General features: G+C 45.1%; 1 protein-coding gene across 1 annotated transcript in view; it reads right to left on the bottom strand.

Moving 5' to 3' along the window:
- The window catches only part of COL17A1 (collagen type XVII alpha 1 chain), a 65,582-nt gene extending 48,347 nt beyond the window's left edge, over positions 1 to 17,235 (bottom strand). The window contains exons 1-7 of the mRNA XM_054035821.1: positions 17,040 to 17,235; positions 7,368 to 7,433; positions 5,951 to 5,995; positions 4,629 to 4,724; positions 2,872 to 3,006; positions 2,418 to 2,465; positions 1,306 to 1,341 (exon numbers count right to left, since the gene is read on the bottom strand). Of these exons, the coding sequence (XP_053891796.1) occupies positions 1,306 to 1,341; positions 2,418 to 2,465; positions 2,872 to 3,006; positions 4,629 to 4,724; positions 5,951 to 5,995; positions 7,368 to 7,422 (415 nt within the window). The 5' untranslated portion in view covers positions 7,423 to 7,433; positions 17,040 to 17,235. The remainder of the gene's footprint in view (positions 1 to 1,305; positions 1,342 to 2,417; positions 2,466 to 2,871; positions 3,007 to 4,628; positions 4,725 to 5,950; positions 5,996 to 7,367; positions 7,434 to 17,039) is intronic.
- Between the last annotated feature and the right edge of the window lie 657 nt (positions 17,236 to 17,892).

The raw sequence follows: 17,892 nt of genomic DNA, 5'->3' as shown, positions 1-17,892 counted from the left end.
GTGTTTTGTTCGACACTCTTGGTACCATATAAATACATTAATAAATCATCATAATGCACTGATTTTTGTTACATTGCATAGCATCTTATGTGCCTCATTAGGGAGGTGCGACATTAATATAAGGCCCAATCTTGCAGCCCTTAGTCACATGAATAGTCTCATTGACATCTATTCGTTAATTACTTTTATTATATTATCCTAATGTGAGAACAAACAGAGTCACAAGGACTTCTGAATTTTAAAGATTACTAGTTGCATTGGGGCTCTAATCGTTCCAGCTGTCACTCAGACAAAACTCCCATTTTCTTCACATGGACATTTACCTGTGTAAGGACTGGTCTGTTACTATTTGACGACTTCTCTATTGGCTCATTTCATGTAGACTTTCCCATACAATTTTTTATTGGGTTCTGCTTGATCCAAAAGAGCATTGAAATACGATAGTCAGGTTGCAAAAGATAGTTTTATTACTGGGGTTTACTCTCCAGCATGAGAGAATATAGGGTTAAACTGATTGGGCTGAAACAAACTTTAAATCTGGTTGTCCGGGAGCCAACTGGCCAGCCAGAGTGCCTGACACATGTTCCTCCAGATGAAAGCTAACAGTGCATGTACTAGAAAGAAACACTTCTTTTGGCAGTTGTGTGGAGAAGATGATAGATTGGGGCTATTTTTTGAAGCAATATGAAAAGCTGGAACACGATCCTCCTGTGTCTGCTTTATTATGTGTGGGAAGATTCCCCAGAGATCTCAGGTTTCTAGAATGCTGGGAGAGACTGCAAAGATCTCAGGGAGAAGTAATTGGCAATTGCTAAGCTCTCTTGGAGGAGCCGTAACAATGCCCTTTGATTTATAGCCACAGCTCATATGAAGGTGGATAAAATGATTTGTACTGTTGCTTTCTCACCAGCTGGGAATATAAATTAAGCTCTTCGGTATCAATTATATCCAACTTTTCCCCAAACGGCTGATTAATTAGCGAAAGAAAAGGAGGGAAATTCTATTTAACAGCTTAAGCAAATCAAGTTTTTACAAGAAGGTGTCTAAATGGACCACACTGCTTCAGTGATTTCCTAGTCATCCTGTCCACTAGGGCATACCTCTTAGGGGAATGTAGTTACTGTCTCATATAACGGATCTCAGTGGAAGGAAGATGAAGGGGGTTATTGTTATTTCCATATTCAAATACTTTGGAGTTGCTCACCTATTATAGTGATGGGATCATATACAGATAGATAGATAGAAAGATAGATAGAGAGGCAGGAGGAGGAACAAGGGGTCACCAAAAAGCACATTCCAACTCACCTCGGCTTTGACTCCGCCCTCTGGTGTTGGACGATGCTGTGAAAACCAATCAGAGAAAAGCAATTTTAGACTCTATCAACTGTAACACATTTGAAAAGTAATGTAAGGGATGAAGCGTCTTATGTGAGTTGTACAGTTGCTCTGTTTAGCTGGGGCATGGCATGGAGACACTGATCCCCAAATATTTTGGCTGTCATCACTTAGGTCGCTGCGTGTTTAACTGAAAATATACAGAAACAACAAAGAGTCTGGTGGCACCTTAAAGACTAACAGATTTATTTGGGCATAAGCTTTCGTGAGTAAAAACCTCACTTCTTCGGATGCATAGAGTGAAAGCTTTCACTCTATGCATCCGAAGAAGTGAGGTTTTTACTCACGAAAGCTTATGCCCAAATAAATCTGTTAGTCTTTAAGGTGCCACCAGACTCTTTGTTGTTTCTGTAGATACAGACTAACACGGCTACCCCCTGATACTTGAAAATATACAGTTCTTAGTACTTCTAGATCATCTAATAATTCCCTCAACACATCCACAGTTGGCGAATGCCCCTAATGATCTATCAAGAAACTTGATGGTAAATCAGAAGCCAATTTGGAGAAGAACCAGGGGATGTGTGCATACAACAATATCTCACTGAATAATAATAATGCCTGGATTGCACTGATGGGTGCTAATACTCAGTTATGGGGCAGGAAACTCAATGAGATCTCCCCTTAAAGTGAAGATCACCAGCCCAAAGTTGGGGATAGCAGATTTACAATAGAGCATCTATAGAAATGGTCTTTAAAGACAAACACTGATCAAATTCTGCTCTCAGTTACATTAACATAAATTTGGAGTAACTCCACTCATGTCATAGAGGCGTATGTGTCTGTCCTGGCTGCATGAGAACCCCCGAGCAGAGGAGAAGTTGTGGGCATAATAAGACATTGCAAACCCCTTCCCAATGGGCAGACTTTCCAGAGTCGTCCTTCCCCACAATTTGTCATGTGCATGGCATTATTTTTATTGATTCATGTACTCCAGTAATGCGTCCTGCCAGAAGCCACAGAGCAGCCAACATGCATGCTCTTGACCTGACATTCACAGTGACAGTAATATAAGAACATACCGAACTCTTTTCTAGGGAATTCAGGAGAAGAATTTGCGCTGGAGCTCCCTGCAGAAGAAGAAAAGATTCCATGTTAAAGCTTTGCCAAATATTTATGCCCCAAGGTCATTAAGAGATTGTTTAATATATCATGTCCGTATCTACCAAGTCTTAAGTATTGGCAGCGACGGGGTCACAAAGATTTCCATTTAAAAAGAACTGCTGAGTTTTATACCGATGAGCTGCTGTCATCCTCCAACCACAATAAGCTATGAACATTATTTGGATGAACATAATTATAAATAGGACTTTGTGGGTAATTTTCATTAAAGTGCATCCTTGTGGTCTATTCCATAATTGTCCCATATTGGGATTTATGCTCCAGGGAACAATCCTGCATTAGCAGGTTGGAACTGACAAGACAACCTAGCAGGGCACCTCTAATTCCCCATCTCTATGACAGATTCTATGATACCTTCATATGTTGCATTGCGGGTGACATAGGTTTTTCTTTCAAAGGTTGAGCCAGGTGATTTGGGGAGAGTAGAGCAGGGAGACGGGGTTTGCCTGTAGCCGGAGGAGGAGGATGAATTCATTCGACCACTTCCACCTATAGGTAAAACAAAAGCCCCCAAGAAAGCAAAAATAATGCCTCATACATGTAAAGTGGCGCCCTATACTCTTCTGTGTTGGCATGGATGGACCTCACACTGAGTTGCAGAGGTAGGTTAGGGCTAGTGATGGGCTAGAGGCACAAAGTTTGGATCTGGCTCTGTTGAGCTTCTCCAAAGTTCAGGGGATGCTTATATCTGTGGTTTTAGTTCAGCTCCTTGTAGAGAGACACACCCTGCTACCTTTGAAGCCAGTGGGAGTTTTGCGACCGACATCAATAGGAGCAGGTTTGTGCCCAGGTTTGAGGAACCAGCCACATCCCCAAAGATGGGAGATCTTGGGATCTGGCTAGGGTTGTGGGTTGGTTTGGGTTCAGGCCCACCTGTAAATTTAAGGGTCAGTGTGACACAGACCACAAAAATTGTGGGTCACTTAAGTTGATCTCAACAAGTAGGAGATGCTGCTGGAACAGAAGCTCCATGAGGTAGGGGGCTATGAAAATGGAAAACATCCATAAATCCAAGAGACGGTGTGTATATTTGTGGGACTGCTCCCCTGACAGCATGAGGGTCCGTGTCCTTACTCTGCCGTTGCTCAGTTACTCTGTGTCCTGGAGAACTAGCGTAGGGGTGAACATGAGTCATGAACAAGAAGCCTGGAACTTGGATGCTGTTAAATCCAGGCTTAGGAGAGGGCTCCTTTCCTACTCACATCGGAGCTGCAGCAGAAGGGAGACAGGCCTGCATCTCTTTCGCTGCTCTGTGGTGTGTGGAAGGACCTGACCCCTGTGTGAATTCTAACATTGGCATTCGAGTCAGAACCCAGAATAGAGTGTTAGCTGTGATTGAGCATGATATATTCATGGGGATCAGTGGGGGTGACAGAGGACGTCATCTTTCCATTAGCGCAAAGAGAATGTGTCCTAGGGATCTCAATAGAGAATGAGCAAGGGCCAGGACAGCGGTACTCACTTTCCCCTCTACTCCTCCCCATCCCTCCACATACTGCACAGTTGCCTTTAGAAAATGTGATTGTGGCACATAAAGCAAATCTCCAGATAATTGGTGCCCGACCTTTCGAAGTGCTCGTGCAGTTCGAAAGATGGAATCTGCCTTTCATGGGAAATTTTGAGGTGACTTTCTGTTTTGAACCGGAACGAAAAGTCGAAACACTGGAAATGTTTGCCAGACAAAAAATTCCCCAAAGGTTAGAACTGAAACATCAGAAAGGACAATGCAGCGTTTGCAAGCGAAACAAAACTCCAACACGTGGAAATGAAACTTCTCTTGATCCTTCTGAGAGGAAAATTGAAAAATTTCATGGAAAACAACATTTTTCCCATGGAAAATGTCAATTTTGACAAAGCCGCATTTTCTGGTGGGAAATTTTTGTGTGTAAAAAAACCATGACCAATCCTACAAGGTGCCGCACCCAGTGGGAACAGAAAGTTCTCAGCACCTTGCAGGGAAGGGGCTCTTGCACAGAAAGTGCTCTCACCACTTCCCCATGAATGTTTTCTGTGTTTTCCCTTGGCTTGGACCCGGTACCTGCCCCTTTTGCCACCCCAATGAAGCTGCCTTTGCTTTCTGTTCATTCACGCTCCATTTCATCACTACCTACTTGAAGTCACGTAGCTGCTGCCATGGGTGAAAGTCCTCTTTTCCATTCCACTCCCTCCACCGTGGGATGTTTTGTGCCCAGTGCCGCTCCCTCCTTCTGTGAGAGACAAGCACACAATGAGACTTTCTGTGGCCAGAAGAGATGAGGCCAAGAGCAAAAGAAGCTGCAGGACGAGGCACCAGGCGCCCACAGCTGTGTTACGCTCCGTTACAGAGCCAGGACTGTGAATGAGGAGGTGTCTTTGGAACCATGTATAGTAGTTGGAAGGAGTTATCAGTGTTGGGGAAGCCAGCCAGCCTGAACCTCTTCTCTTTCTCCGGGCTCTGACATTTCAGCTCCCACGGCAAGGAAAGTGCTCAGATCATCTTCACTTTCCATCCTGGTTGCAGCAAGTCTCTCATCAAGCAATTGCACGCTGGTGCCAAGAGCACACAAGATTCACCCAGGATGGGAAAGGGAGGTATAACTGACCCTTTATGTGCCCCGAGGGGATTCTTCTTGAGGGAAGGCAGGTTTTGCTGCTGCTGCGCTCCCTAAGACCATGTCTATATGTACAGCACTGCAGCAGTGCAGCTGTGCCAAGACAGAGCATGTTTTGAAGAGGGTCTATGCCAACAGGAGAGAGCTCTCCTGTCGGCATAGAAACCCCATCTCTGCGAGCGGTAGAAGATGTCAGTAGGAGAAGCTCTCCTGCCAACATAGCGCTGTGCACACGAGCGCTGATGTCAGTATAACTGATGTCGCTCAGAGGGGTGGAAGATTCACAGCCCTGAGCGACATAAGTTTTGCTGACATAGGCTGTAGTGTAGACATTTTTCTGCTGGCGGAAGAGAAACTGGGGGAGATACAGGAGCCCTGCCCGTGGCAGCTGCTGTGGAGATGAGCTAAATCAGCGCACCCCATAGCCACTCTGTCTTTGTCCCATCCCCAGCCAGTGGCACCCTTTTTGGGTTTTCTTTTTGGGTGTCCTTAGTTTCCTATGGACCTAACATTTCTCAGCCTCATCCCTGGGAGCCACTCCTTCTCTGGAACCCCGCACACTCGTGTAATCCCTGGATAGATCTGGTCTAGGAGCCTTCACAGACCATCCCTTGCTCCTTTCTTTCCCACTCAAATGGGCCCCCAAACCCTGTCTATTCTAATGATCAAGAAGCGCTTTTTCTGGGAGGCGGGGGGTTCTCAGACCTGCACAGTGCTTCTCTGAGGCTGATGCACTGATACATGAGGGCTTGTGAAAACCGCAGCAACACACATAAATTGCACGCATGTGCACATACACACACCGCTGAGGATGGACAGCACAATGTAAAATGTCTACTTACTTGGTGGTAAGGACGTCAGTCTTGTGGTTACTGACTCTGTAATAACTGGGGAAAGAAAAAGGTGAGGTTATGGCCCTGAAATCTAGCCAAGCGAGGTGCAAGTTTTATTTCATGTCTGTGGAATAATGGGACTCGAATAAAGAAAAATCTTTTAAGACGATAGAGCCAAACGGCTTTCCAGCCAGCTTTGTGGTAGCACACACTCTGTTTGTAGGCTTTGCTCTGGTGCTTGTCATTGTAGTCGCTGAGTTCCTCACAGACATTAGGCTTTGCTCTGGTGCTTGTCATTGTAGTCGCTGAGTTCCTCACAGACATTAATCAACTTGGCCTCACAACAACCCCTTGTGAAAAAGGGAAGGATTATTATGTTAATTTTACAGATATGGCACTGAGGCATCTAAGCCTCAGGTCACACAAAATGTCTGTGGCAGAATCAGCACTCAGGTCTCCAGAGTTCCATGCTCGTGCCTTAACCACAAGGCTATCTCTGTGGTGAACTATAAAGGGCCCTTTAAATGCTCTTGTAATGCCGGCAGACCCTGGTCGTCGTCGTCGTCCGGTATCAAACCTGGGACCTTTGGAGCTTAACGCATGAGCCTCTACTGCATGGGCTAAAAGACACTTTTCGCTTAACCAAGGCTGTAGCAGACTCATCGATCTCTAGCTGGTCTCACTGCCACTAGAGGGGGAGAGAGCACCACACCAAGCACGCATGGGTTACATACTTCCCCTAGTTGAGGAAGTGGATCCCAAGCTTCAGAGACTTCCCAGTTGATACCCTGGACAAGCCCTCACTTGTAATGCTGCTAGTCCCCAGTCGTTGTCGACTGGGATCAAACCTGGGATCTCTGGAGCTTAACATACTAGCCTCTGTTGTAGGGGTAGTCAACTATTTTTTTTCAAGGTCCAAAATTTCTTGGTCAAGGTATAGTCAAGGTCAAGACTCCAGAGAAAATAATGAAAAAATAATAACAATAATGATAATAATAATCAGTAAATAAAAAGATTTCTGGATCTGTTCAAAAGCATGTGGAGGCCCAGATTTGGCTGTGATCCGTCTGTTCACTACCCCATCTCTACTGCATAAGCTAAAAGACACATCTCTTTTAGCCAAGGTTGTAGCAGATTCCTAAATCGTCTAGCTGGTCTAGCTGCCACTAGAGGGGGAGAGAGCACCACACCAGGCAGGCCTGGGTTACACTCCAGAATGTTCGATGTGGTCTCTGTTACTAGAGACATTCATGCTGTTCCATATTGTGGGAAGAATCAGGCTTTGAGACCTGAGATAGCTGCATAATTCAATTCTGGATCCAGGTTCGGATTCTAACCCCCTCTAAAGTTCAGGGTGTTCGGATCTGGGTTTTCTGGTTGGGGCCCATCTCTGACGATGAGATTTTGTTTTAAAAGCTTTTCTTACGTCTTTCGGAGACTTCTGCTCCATCCCGTTTGGTTTTCTTCGTTACTGAGTCCATACCATCACCGCCTGAGGGGAAAGCACAGAGACCTCATTGAAAGCGGACACTGTTTCATAGTCATTCAATATCAGCACTAGGACATACTGTAAGTAGAAGCCCGGTCACGCTATCAGCTGGCTGAGAGCCCCAAAAGTATCCAAGCCGGTAATGAAGCAGCAATGAATGGTTTGCTCAGACACTCAAAGGACCTTAGTGCAGAGTACCCCATCTAGTTGTTGGAAGGGTTGTAGCTTCGGGCTCTTTCCTTTTTCAAATCTCTGTTTCTTTTGTCATTAACTATGCCATTTAGTGCTCAAGGACTTGCTGGGGGACTTTAGTTGCTGCGTTCACTCACCCTCTCTACCAGCTTACATCTTTGCCAGCTGAAGATTTTGCAGCCCATCATATTTAAAAGCCATCATAATTCATTTTTTTCTCTTTGTTTTCTCACTTGTCACTCAATGTCTCCCGGGAGAGGGGAACATCTGGAGATATTAGATTTTTGTTAACTGCGCTATGGACCATGTACAATGTGGATCCACGCTGTTTAATATAGATCCACCCTGTACAGTTCATCCTATGTACAATGTAGATCCATCCATATGACCCTACAGAAATCCAGCCTCTGTCCATCACATGCATGGCTCTATGGATATACAGTGTAGGTCCAGTAATGTAGCCCACGCAGGACCCTATATAGAAGCACAGGGTATGTCCATATAAGCTATATCTATCCAGAGCCAGGCAGCATTGCAAGTACGTCCACCAAACTGATGCCCATACAGCGCTGTGGTTCTCTAGTTGTGCCTGTGTGGTCCCTATGAATGCATCCCATGTGTCTTGGCGTCCAGTGGAAATTAGTGGCATGAATTATTAAAGAGGGAGTTTAGTGGTATTTACAATTGCATGGCCTAACGGTGAAAGAGTGGGGTTATTTTCTTCCTGCTCTATAGACAATCTTTCAGTGTGTGAAGTGCCAGGGACATCTAATGGCTGGTCACTTTAGCCACAGAGAGATCATCACAGTCAGAAGGCATTCGAACTGGACCCCACGCTTTCCCCCCGTTTAACAGTGCCACATGAGTATTACTGGCTTGCTTGGCATCATCCTCCCTCTGAAACAGTAGGGGCCTACGGTGTTCCAGCAAGCTCAGGGCTGACTCCAAGAGCCATCCTGGGCAGTTCACACACAATAAGCCCTGACGTTCCAGGAGGACGCAGGGAAGGCACACTGAGAAGGATAGAATGATAAAGCCAACCACAGAGATGCGAGTGAACTGTCTTGAAATATAGGGAGAGTTTAGATCTAGATCAAATCCAAATCTTATGACTTTAGCGTATCTCTATAATTGCTTATCTCCAGCCCTGTCTCTGAGGTAAGCTTAAATCAGGGGTTCTCAAACTGGGAGTCAGGACCCCTGAGGGGGTCGCGAGTTTATTACATGGGGGGATTGCGAGCTGTCAGTCTCCACCCCAAACCCCGCTTTGCCTCCAGCATTTATAGTGGTGTTAAATATAAAAAAAAGTGTTTTTAATTTATGAGGGAGGGTCGCACTCAGAGGCTTGCTATGTGAAAGGGGTCACCGGTACAAAAGTTTGAGAGCCACTGGCTTAATCAAAACACAAGATCTAAACCCCAGCCCCACATATCTGCTCCGAGCAGGGTTAGATACACAATGTTAAAAGCACAGGCAGCTGCAGAAGTTTTGTCTACCCTACTGATTCCACCCTTGTTACCACTGGAACTCATTGCCAAATAGCTTAAGTGCAGAGACAGCTGTAGTCATTATTGAAATACTACCCCGACTTAATGTCTTGTATCCTTCTCTAGCCAAAAATATCATCCCAGGCAGCCCAGGTTTCTGTATGCCCAGGTTTCATAACACACCGGTACAACCAAGAATACTGGAGCTGGTAGGAAAACAAACATCAGCTGGGAGAAAAATCCCCCTGTGAGAAAGAACAATGCAGTCATTCAGTCCCAGTCTTACTCAGAAGAGATTCCGCCATGTCTGAGGAGCAGTCTCAAACACTAGAAATGAAATTTTAATCTGTGAAAAGCATGGGAACCAAATCTGCAGGTGAACTCTCCCCACTGCTGCCAGGGACTCCATCTTATCTGAAGACTTGGATGTGTAGAAAGCACCATATTTAAGGGCTGATTCTGCACAAGATTCGGGCAAAATTCTACACCAAGTTCACAGGTGTTTGGTTTGAGCGAGTGCTCAGGATGAGGCCCTCAAGCACAGATGTGGTTCGCTTTACAGTTTATGGGTTTGATTCTTCAGTGCCTTGCACGTGGTGTCTTTACTTCCACTTTTGAAAAGTGAGGGTGAAACCCCACCGCCCTGACAGGAGAGCATGTTACCCTCACTTTGCACATATGTAAATGATGCCACCATGCGAAAGGCAGTGGAGAATCAAACACAATACCTGAAGGGAGAACGTGCTATAATGTCACTGACAAATTTCACCTTTCCCATTTGATATGGCTTGTCTTTAAATAACTCCTGCTAGGTACAAAACTGCCCAGGAAAACAGACAGGATGGGTTTAGAAAGGAAAATATCGATCAATCACTCTGATTAGAAACAGGGTAGTTATTCCTCTACCCTATACATTATGTAATTGTTTGGAACAGATTTTAGGAAGGCCTTACACTGCTCAATTTAAGTGATAGCATGTTCATGGAGAATGTGCCCTCTTTCAATCATCAGTTAACCTGGGCCAGATTTTTAAAGCTGTTTAGGCACATACCTCCCATTGAAATCCCCTTGTCTTCTTCTTTGTTCCTACAAATAAACCCAACCAAACCATTGGCCTGATCTTGTCAACTGCAGTGGGCACACAACCCTTAGCAATTTCAGTGGGACTCACATGGGGCCAGTACTTTGCAGCATCAGGCCTCTTGTGTATCGTGTCTAGAGAAAGCTCAGGGGGATTTTGGTTTCTGCAAGCCCCTATGACTTTAGTTTCAGTTTAGGGTTTGGTGAAATAATTTTCCTCTATCGTCTAATTTAAACTATTTTGTCTCCAATGGAAATTTAATTTTGAAACAAGATATTTTTCACATGAAATGGAAATTTGTGCTACCAAATAAATAAAGATTCAGGCTGAGAGTTCCAGCTGCCTGAGGGGATTGGAAATCACCTACGTGGCTATGAAAGGCTCAGCCTCTGGTTCTAGTTCTAGCAGGGATAGGGTGGAGGGTAATTAAAGGCAGTACACATTTTCCCAGAAAGAAATGGATCTGGAACCTCAAAGGTTTGGCATTCTGTTCTAGAACCCAGGACATTCATTTTAGCACGTGCATACCTGTACTGATGTGAGCCGTCCCACTGACCACACTCAAGTCCTTACACAACAACTATATCCACTCCACACAGCGGCCCGCCACCACTCCCACTGAAATCACCAGGAATTGTGACTTCAATGGGCTGACTCACATGAGTAAAATTACTCCCCTTCTTAAGTTTAGCGGGATTGGGGCTGACATTTGGAAAAAAAAAGACTTCTTCCTTCCCGAAGGTGTGACTTACACCTCTCTGCACCAGGGAAGCCCTTGACCATTCACCACAAGGAGAGGCTGGTGTCTCCACTGCCCTCCTTCCTTTGAATTTCCACCAACACTTGCGGGTAGCTTTAAACGTCACTGCACTAAACTCAGCAGGTGGAAGCTGTGGGTGTGCTCATTGCGCTCACTTCCTGGCCCAGCCAGCTTTGTGGCCAGCACCACTGACTTTTGGAGACTGTTGTCCCTGGCTTTGCAACACTTTAGCCTTTTCCACCACCCGCAAGCTGCCCCAGAGTTTAACGCTGGCAGAAACCACCATAAACACTGGGTAAGTTAGTCACCGCTTCTCTCAAGAATTGGGAACATTCTGCTTTAACACTGTACAGGTAAAATAAGGAGAACACATTAAAATATATCCTTGCAGATAACTCATAAATCCCTAATGCCAGCTTTGACTGCAGGTGCATTTTGCTCCATATACCAGGTTTATCCCCCACACAGTGGCACTAACACAATTACCAGCCCTCTCTCCAGCACAGCTACACAACTTGATTGTCAGTCACTGCCAGCGCTGACTTACTGCACCAACTCCTCCTGCGTGGATTCACATAAATATAGCTATGGGCGAGGTATGAGACAAAATAGAATAGCTCTGTTAAATCAGAGAAACCATCTGCAATTATCTCTGAGCTACAAGAAGAGACTTGTGAAACATCATAGTTCTTACGCAATGGCCCTAAGGATGCTTTGGCTTACGATGGGGCCTGAACTGGCCCCTGGCAGCCCCAGGGATCTGGCAAGTGAAGAAGAGACATGGGACTGGGAGCCAGGAGACCTCAGTTCTCTCACTGGCTCTGTCATTGACTCACATTATGAGCCCCATGCAAGTCATTTCACCTCCGTGCATCTGTAAAAATGGGGATGTTGATAGTTGCCCACCTTTGTAAAACGCATTGACATCAATGTATGTGTCCCATCATGTGAGCAGCTGAATGCTCTCTGAGAGGCAACCCCTCAGCTCAATTTGATTTCAGTGGGAACTGAGGGTGGTCAACACCTTGCAGGATCAGACCCTAAGGGTATGTCTACACGGCAAAGAAAAACCCACAGCACTGAATCGCAGTCAATTGACCCAGGCTCAGGTTGCGGGGGTAAAAGTAACAGTGTAGACCAGAAGTGGTGTGCCGAGTCTTCATTTATTCACTCTAATTTAAGGTTTCGCGTGCCAGTAATACATTTTAACTTTTTTAGAAGGTCTCTTTTTATAAGTCTATAACATATAACTAAACTATTGTTGTATGTAAAGTAAATAAGGTTTTTAAAATGTTTAACAAGATTCATTTAAAATTAAATTAAAATGCAGAGCCCCCCAGACCGGTGGTCAGGACCTGGGCAGTGTGAGTGCCACTGAAAATCAGCTCGTGTTCTCCCTTCGGCACGCGTGCCATAGGTTGTCTATCCTTGGTGTAGACATTCCTGCTCAGGATGGAGCCACGCTCCGAAACCCAGGGATGGGGGAGGGTTTCAGAGCCTGGGCTCTAGGCTAAGCAGGAACATCTACACTGCTACTTCCAGCCCCACAGCCTGAGTCCTGGGATGCCAACTCAATTGACCTGGGCTCTGAGACTCGGTGCCATGGGTTTTTCTTTGCAGTGTAGACATACTCTTAGTGTGCAAACTATTATTATAATGGTAGATCCATACTGGGTGTCCATGCAAATATATTGCAGATAATCACTCTCTCTCACACACACTTTCTCTCTGCTATTTTATATACAGTTTTATCAGCTATTTAACTGGTCTTTGTATGTGATGTGCACTCATCAACATAGGAAAAGTTCCATGGCAGCTGGCCCTTTATGCTTACTTTACAGTTCAAATGATAAAGCACCTAGGTATGTTCAGCCAATCTCAGGTGCCTTAATTAGACGGATATTCCAATCCCTCTGCTTATTTTAGGAACTAGATATTACTTGCACGCAACATTAACAATGATTGTCCCATACTTCTTGTCAATAGGGGAACGTCTTAAATTATTTTATATTTATGTAAGCATATTGTAATGGAAACAATTTAAAATAGCCATGGATGTTGCACATTCTGTTAATTCCTACACTGATCATTTCTGTTCTCACATCAGATATTATTGCATTCTCACGTCAGGTGGATGGAACCCATCTCATAGACTCATAGACTTTAAGGTCAGAAGGGACCATTATGATCTTCTAGTCTGACCTCCTGCACAACGCAGGCCACAGAATCTCACCCACCCACTCCTGTAACAAACCCCTGTCCTATGTCTGAGCTATTGAAGTCTTCAACTTGTGGTTTAAAGACTTCAAGGTGCAGAGAATCCTCCAGCAAGTGACTCGTGCCCCACGCTGCAAGGGAAGGTGGAAAACCCCCAGGGCCTCTGCCAATCTGCCCTGGAGGAAAACTCCTTCCCGACCCCAAATATGGTGATCAGCTAAACCCTGAGCATGTGGGCAAGACTTAACAGCCAGACACCCAGGAAAGAATTCTCTGTAGTAACTCAGATCTCACCCTGTCTAGTGTCCCATCACAGGCCACTGGGCATATTTACCGCTAATAGTCAAAGATCAATTAATTGCCAGAATAGGCTATCCCGTCATACCATCCCTTCCATAAATTTATCAAGCTTAGTCTTGAAGCCAGATATGTCTTTTGCCTCCACTGCTCCCCTTGGAAGGCTATTCCAGAATTTCACTCCTCTGATGGTTAGAAACCTTTGTCTAATTTCAAGTCTAAACTTCCTGATGGCCAGTTTATATCCATTTGTTCTTGTGTCCACATTGATACTGAGCTTAAATAATTCCTCTCCCTCCCTGGTATTTATTCCTCTGATATATTTATAGAGAGCAATCATATCTCCACTCAGCCTTCTTTTGGTTAGGCTAAACAAGCCAAGCTCTTTGAGTCTCCTTTCATAAGACAGGTTTTCCATTCCTCAGATCATCCTAGTAGCCCTTCTCTGCATCTGTTCCAGTTTGAATTCATCCTTCTTAAACATGGGAGACCAGAACTGCACAGGGCTGCCCAGAGGATTCAGGGGGCATGGGGCAAAGCGGGGGACCTTGTACTCACCGGGCGGCGCTCCGAGTCTGCAGTGGCGGCATTTCGGCAGCGGGGGGCCCTTCAGTCGCTCCATGTCTTCGGCAGCACTGAAGGGCCTCCCGCCGCCGAAATGCCACCGCCGCCGCAGACTCGGAGCGCCGCCGGGTGAGGAAAGGGATTCTCAGCCAGGACTCGCGGGGGGCCCCTGTGGGGCCTGGGGCAAATTGCCCCACTTGCCCCCCCTCTGGGCAGTTCTGGAACTGCACACAATATTCCAGATGAGGTCTCACCAGTGCCTTGTATAACGGTACTAACACCTCCTTATCTCTAGTGGAAATACCTCGCCTGATGCATCCCAAGCCCGCGTAAGCTTTTTTCACAGCCATATCACATTGGCGGCTCATAGTCATCCTGTGATCAACCAATACTCCAAGGTCCTTCTCCTCCTCTGTTACTTCCAAGTGATGCGTCCCCAGTTTATAACAAAAATTCTTGTTATTAATCCCTAAAAGCATGACCTTGCACTTTTCACTACTATATTTCATCCTATTACTATTACGATCCTTTTAGCCCCACCTGTACTTCTTCTGCAATAATACACTCTCATCGAATGGTGAGATTATTGTTTAATGGAGCCGAAAACCTTTGATCCTATTTTATGTGAAGAATTTCACAGAACTCACTGATTGTGATAAAACAGGCTGTGTAAACAACTAAGGATTTAATTTAGAAACAAATGTCACTCCTTCCCTGATGTCTAACATGCTTCAAGGTGTTTCCTTATTGCGAGTCAACCCTTTTCAGGTTTCACTGTCCTTGGATTACTATCAGAACAAAACAGCAATATGCTTACCTTGACCCAACAGTCTAGGAATCTGACTATCCTATTCCGCTTTAAAAGCCATTCAATTTCAGTTGATTGTCAAGTCATTTTTTGTCTCAATGGTTCCAGGATCTGAGGCAGTATTTGTGTGTGGTCTGCAAACAGCTGGCTAGTCTAAATGGGAAAAGTATCATGAACTCTTGCCTTAGCTAATGGCATCCATTCGTATGGAAGCATAATCCACTGGATAGTGTGTATTATACTTCCCCGTCTGTGCCTGATTCACAGATAATGTGAGTATGTTGCTCAGACTTTGGTGAATAAAATAAATAGAGCAGCCTATATGCTATGATATCACTCAATTAAGTGAAATGCAGGTCAAATTCTGCTCTCAATCATACCAGCATGAATCTAGAATAACTCTATTGACTTCAGCGACGTTATTCTGCATTTACAGAAGTGCAAGTTCAGAATCAGACCCTATGTGTGTTCTGTTTGCTTGTTGTATAGATTAATTTAAATGTTGATAATAATGCTGAATCAGGTGAGGTGCATGACCAAGATTTAGATATGTTGTAAGCAGGGCCGGCTCCAGGCACCAGCCGACCAAGCATGTGCTTGGGGTGGCACCTTGGAAGGGGCGGCCAATCTTGGGGTGGCGAGGGGCGCTCGGGGTTTTTTGTTTTTTTTGCTTCGGTGGGGTGGCGCTTGAGGTTTTTTGTTTGTTTGTTTTTGTTTCAGCGGGGCGGCACTGGGGGGGGGGGGCAGGGGCTTTGGCGGCGCGGCGCTCAGGGTTTGGGCGGTCCGGCGCGGCGCTTGGGGTTTGGGTGATGTGGCGCTCGGGGGGGGGGGCGGGGGTTTGGGTGGCGCGGCACTCGGGATTTGGGCGGCTTGGCGCGGTGCGGCGCTTGGGGGGGGGGTTTCGGCAGCCCGGTGTGGCGCTGGGGTGGGGGCAGGGGTTTTGGAGAGGCGGCGCTGGGGGGGGTGTGTTACGATGGGGCAGCACTCTTTTTTTTTGCCTGGGGCGGCCAAAAAGTTAGAGCCGGCCCTGGTTGTAAGGGTCAGATTCTTCACTAACATCCAGCAGCAGCCTTGTTGAAGTCAATGTGTGTTGTTTCTGATGGCAAGATTTGGGGCACGGCCTGGATTTTCTTTGCAGTGCATAATATGCTACTTTCAATAATAAGTCCATCTACTTGCATTGCTCAAAGGAAAACAGATCCAAATTCAAAGCAAGAACATTTTGTTCTGCACAAGTCACTCTTTCCTATTGTAAATTCCTGTGCAATAATACTTTGCACTCTCCAGGAGTGGATCTCAAAGTGGGTAATTGCTATAATCACCATTTTATAGATGGAAAAACTGAGGCCCAGAAAGGCGAAGTGACTTGCCACTGAGCATCAGTGTCAGAGACAGGAATAGGACACAGGACTCCTGACTCACAGTACCAGGCTCTAATCACTAGATCATGCTGTGCAAAGGATTAAAAATGATTGGTAAACAAACATTTGCTGATTTTCACTGAACTAACTTTAAAAAGTGCGATATAATTCTTGGCCTCGTAATCTTAAATGCAAACAAATGTGTCCAAAAGTTCATGCTAAATGACTCACTACTGATAAATAACTCTGCTTTTCTGGAACTGTTTTATTTAAAGCAAAGTTGGAGCCTCCCAGCACAAAACACCACTTTAAAGTAGCACCTGCTGCTGTCTGAACTGCAGATCAATGCACCTGGTGCCCTAGTACACCCCGAACCAGAGTCTACACCCAGCACTAGAGCATATAGCCTATCGTCAATCCTCTGATGTATTTCAAGTATGTTCATTTTTAAAGCAATCACAAAGCTCCTTGCATTTTGCAGTGTAGATCGTCTTTCTTCCAGATCCTAACACAGACCATCAATCTATGCACCATCCTATTTGGATAATGTTTTCACAATTAGTATTCAAAGAAAAATACCTATGTCTTGGTTTATATTTCCCACTTCTCAGCACATCAACCATTTTCACTTAGCATCCATTTAAAAAGCAACCCTGTCTTGCAAATTAAAAACCAAAGTAACCCAGAACATAAAGATTTGATAGTCTTTTTACATTGGATGTCCCATAGTAGAATGTACATTTCCTATATTTTACTTGAGAATACACATTTTTCCCCTTTAGGAATACAGGCTTCCCCCTAGAAAAAAAAAGGACACTTTATTTCTTCTTTATGTTACTTACCTACAGTTCTTCAATTAAAGACTGGAAATCCCTCTTTCTCCTCAACCGTTTCCTTTCTATCAAAATTGGCCACCTACTCTTTATACCACATCCCTACAAAGGTGTGTTGAGTCTGAGTGATCCTCCAGGAATGTTCACTTCTTCTTGTAGTTAATGTATTCTATCCCGCTCCCCCTTGTCCTTTCCCATTTCTTTGCTCCCAAACAAGTCCTGACAAAGGTGTGTCCTGGTTTCCTGCCTTGCTCCACCCTTCTAATTATCTGACACTCAGCAAAAAAAAAAAGTCTGCCTCCAGGAATCAAACTTTATTGAAGGCAAGAAAGCATCTACCTACCTGCTTAGATAGATTAACTATTTAGAGACAAGGGGATCAAAGGCTGATGTCAGAGGAAATGTCCTATTATGGCTTTGCTTTCTCATACATGCTCTACACATTTTAGGTGTGAATTTCATCTGCATTAGCTTTTTGTGACAGAAGGTTTGTAGACTTCTAGCTGGCATCTCTGCAAGGGTAACTGAGGCTGAATGTTATGCAACTTGTGTGCAATGGGCCAGACCCACAGCTAGTGGATAAGTGGCAGAGCTCCATTGAAGTCATTGGCCCCGTACTGTGTTTAAGCCGCCTTCAATATTTATGCAGTATTCAGGAGGCAGTTCTGATAAGATGCACCAAAATGCATGAGGACAAACATCTCCGCCAGATTCCACTTATGCAACCCAACTGAGTAGGGGATTGGCACCAGTGTAATGGAGAGGAGATTGGGGTCCGTTATCTTTGTTTCCTTACATTAAGTTTTCTGCAGTGCGTAGGATAGTGGTTGGGACACAGTGCTTCCTGGCCACCCCAAAAGCT

The sequence above is a fragment of the Malaclemys terrapin genome, chromosome 7 (assembly GCF_027887155.1).
Source record: "Malaclemys terrapin pileata isolate rMalTer1 chromosome 7, rMalTer1.hap1, whole genome shotgun sequence".
Lineage (NCBI taxonomy): Eukaryota > Metazoa > Chordata > Testudines > Emydidae > Malaclemys > Malaclemys terrapin.
This window is presented reverse-complemented; position numbering and strand designations above follow the sequence as displayed.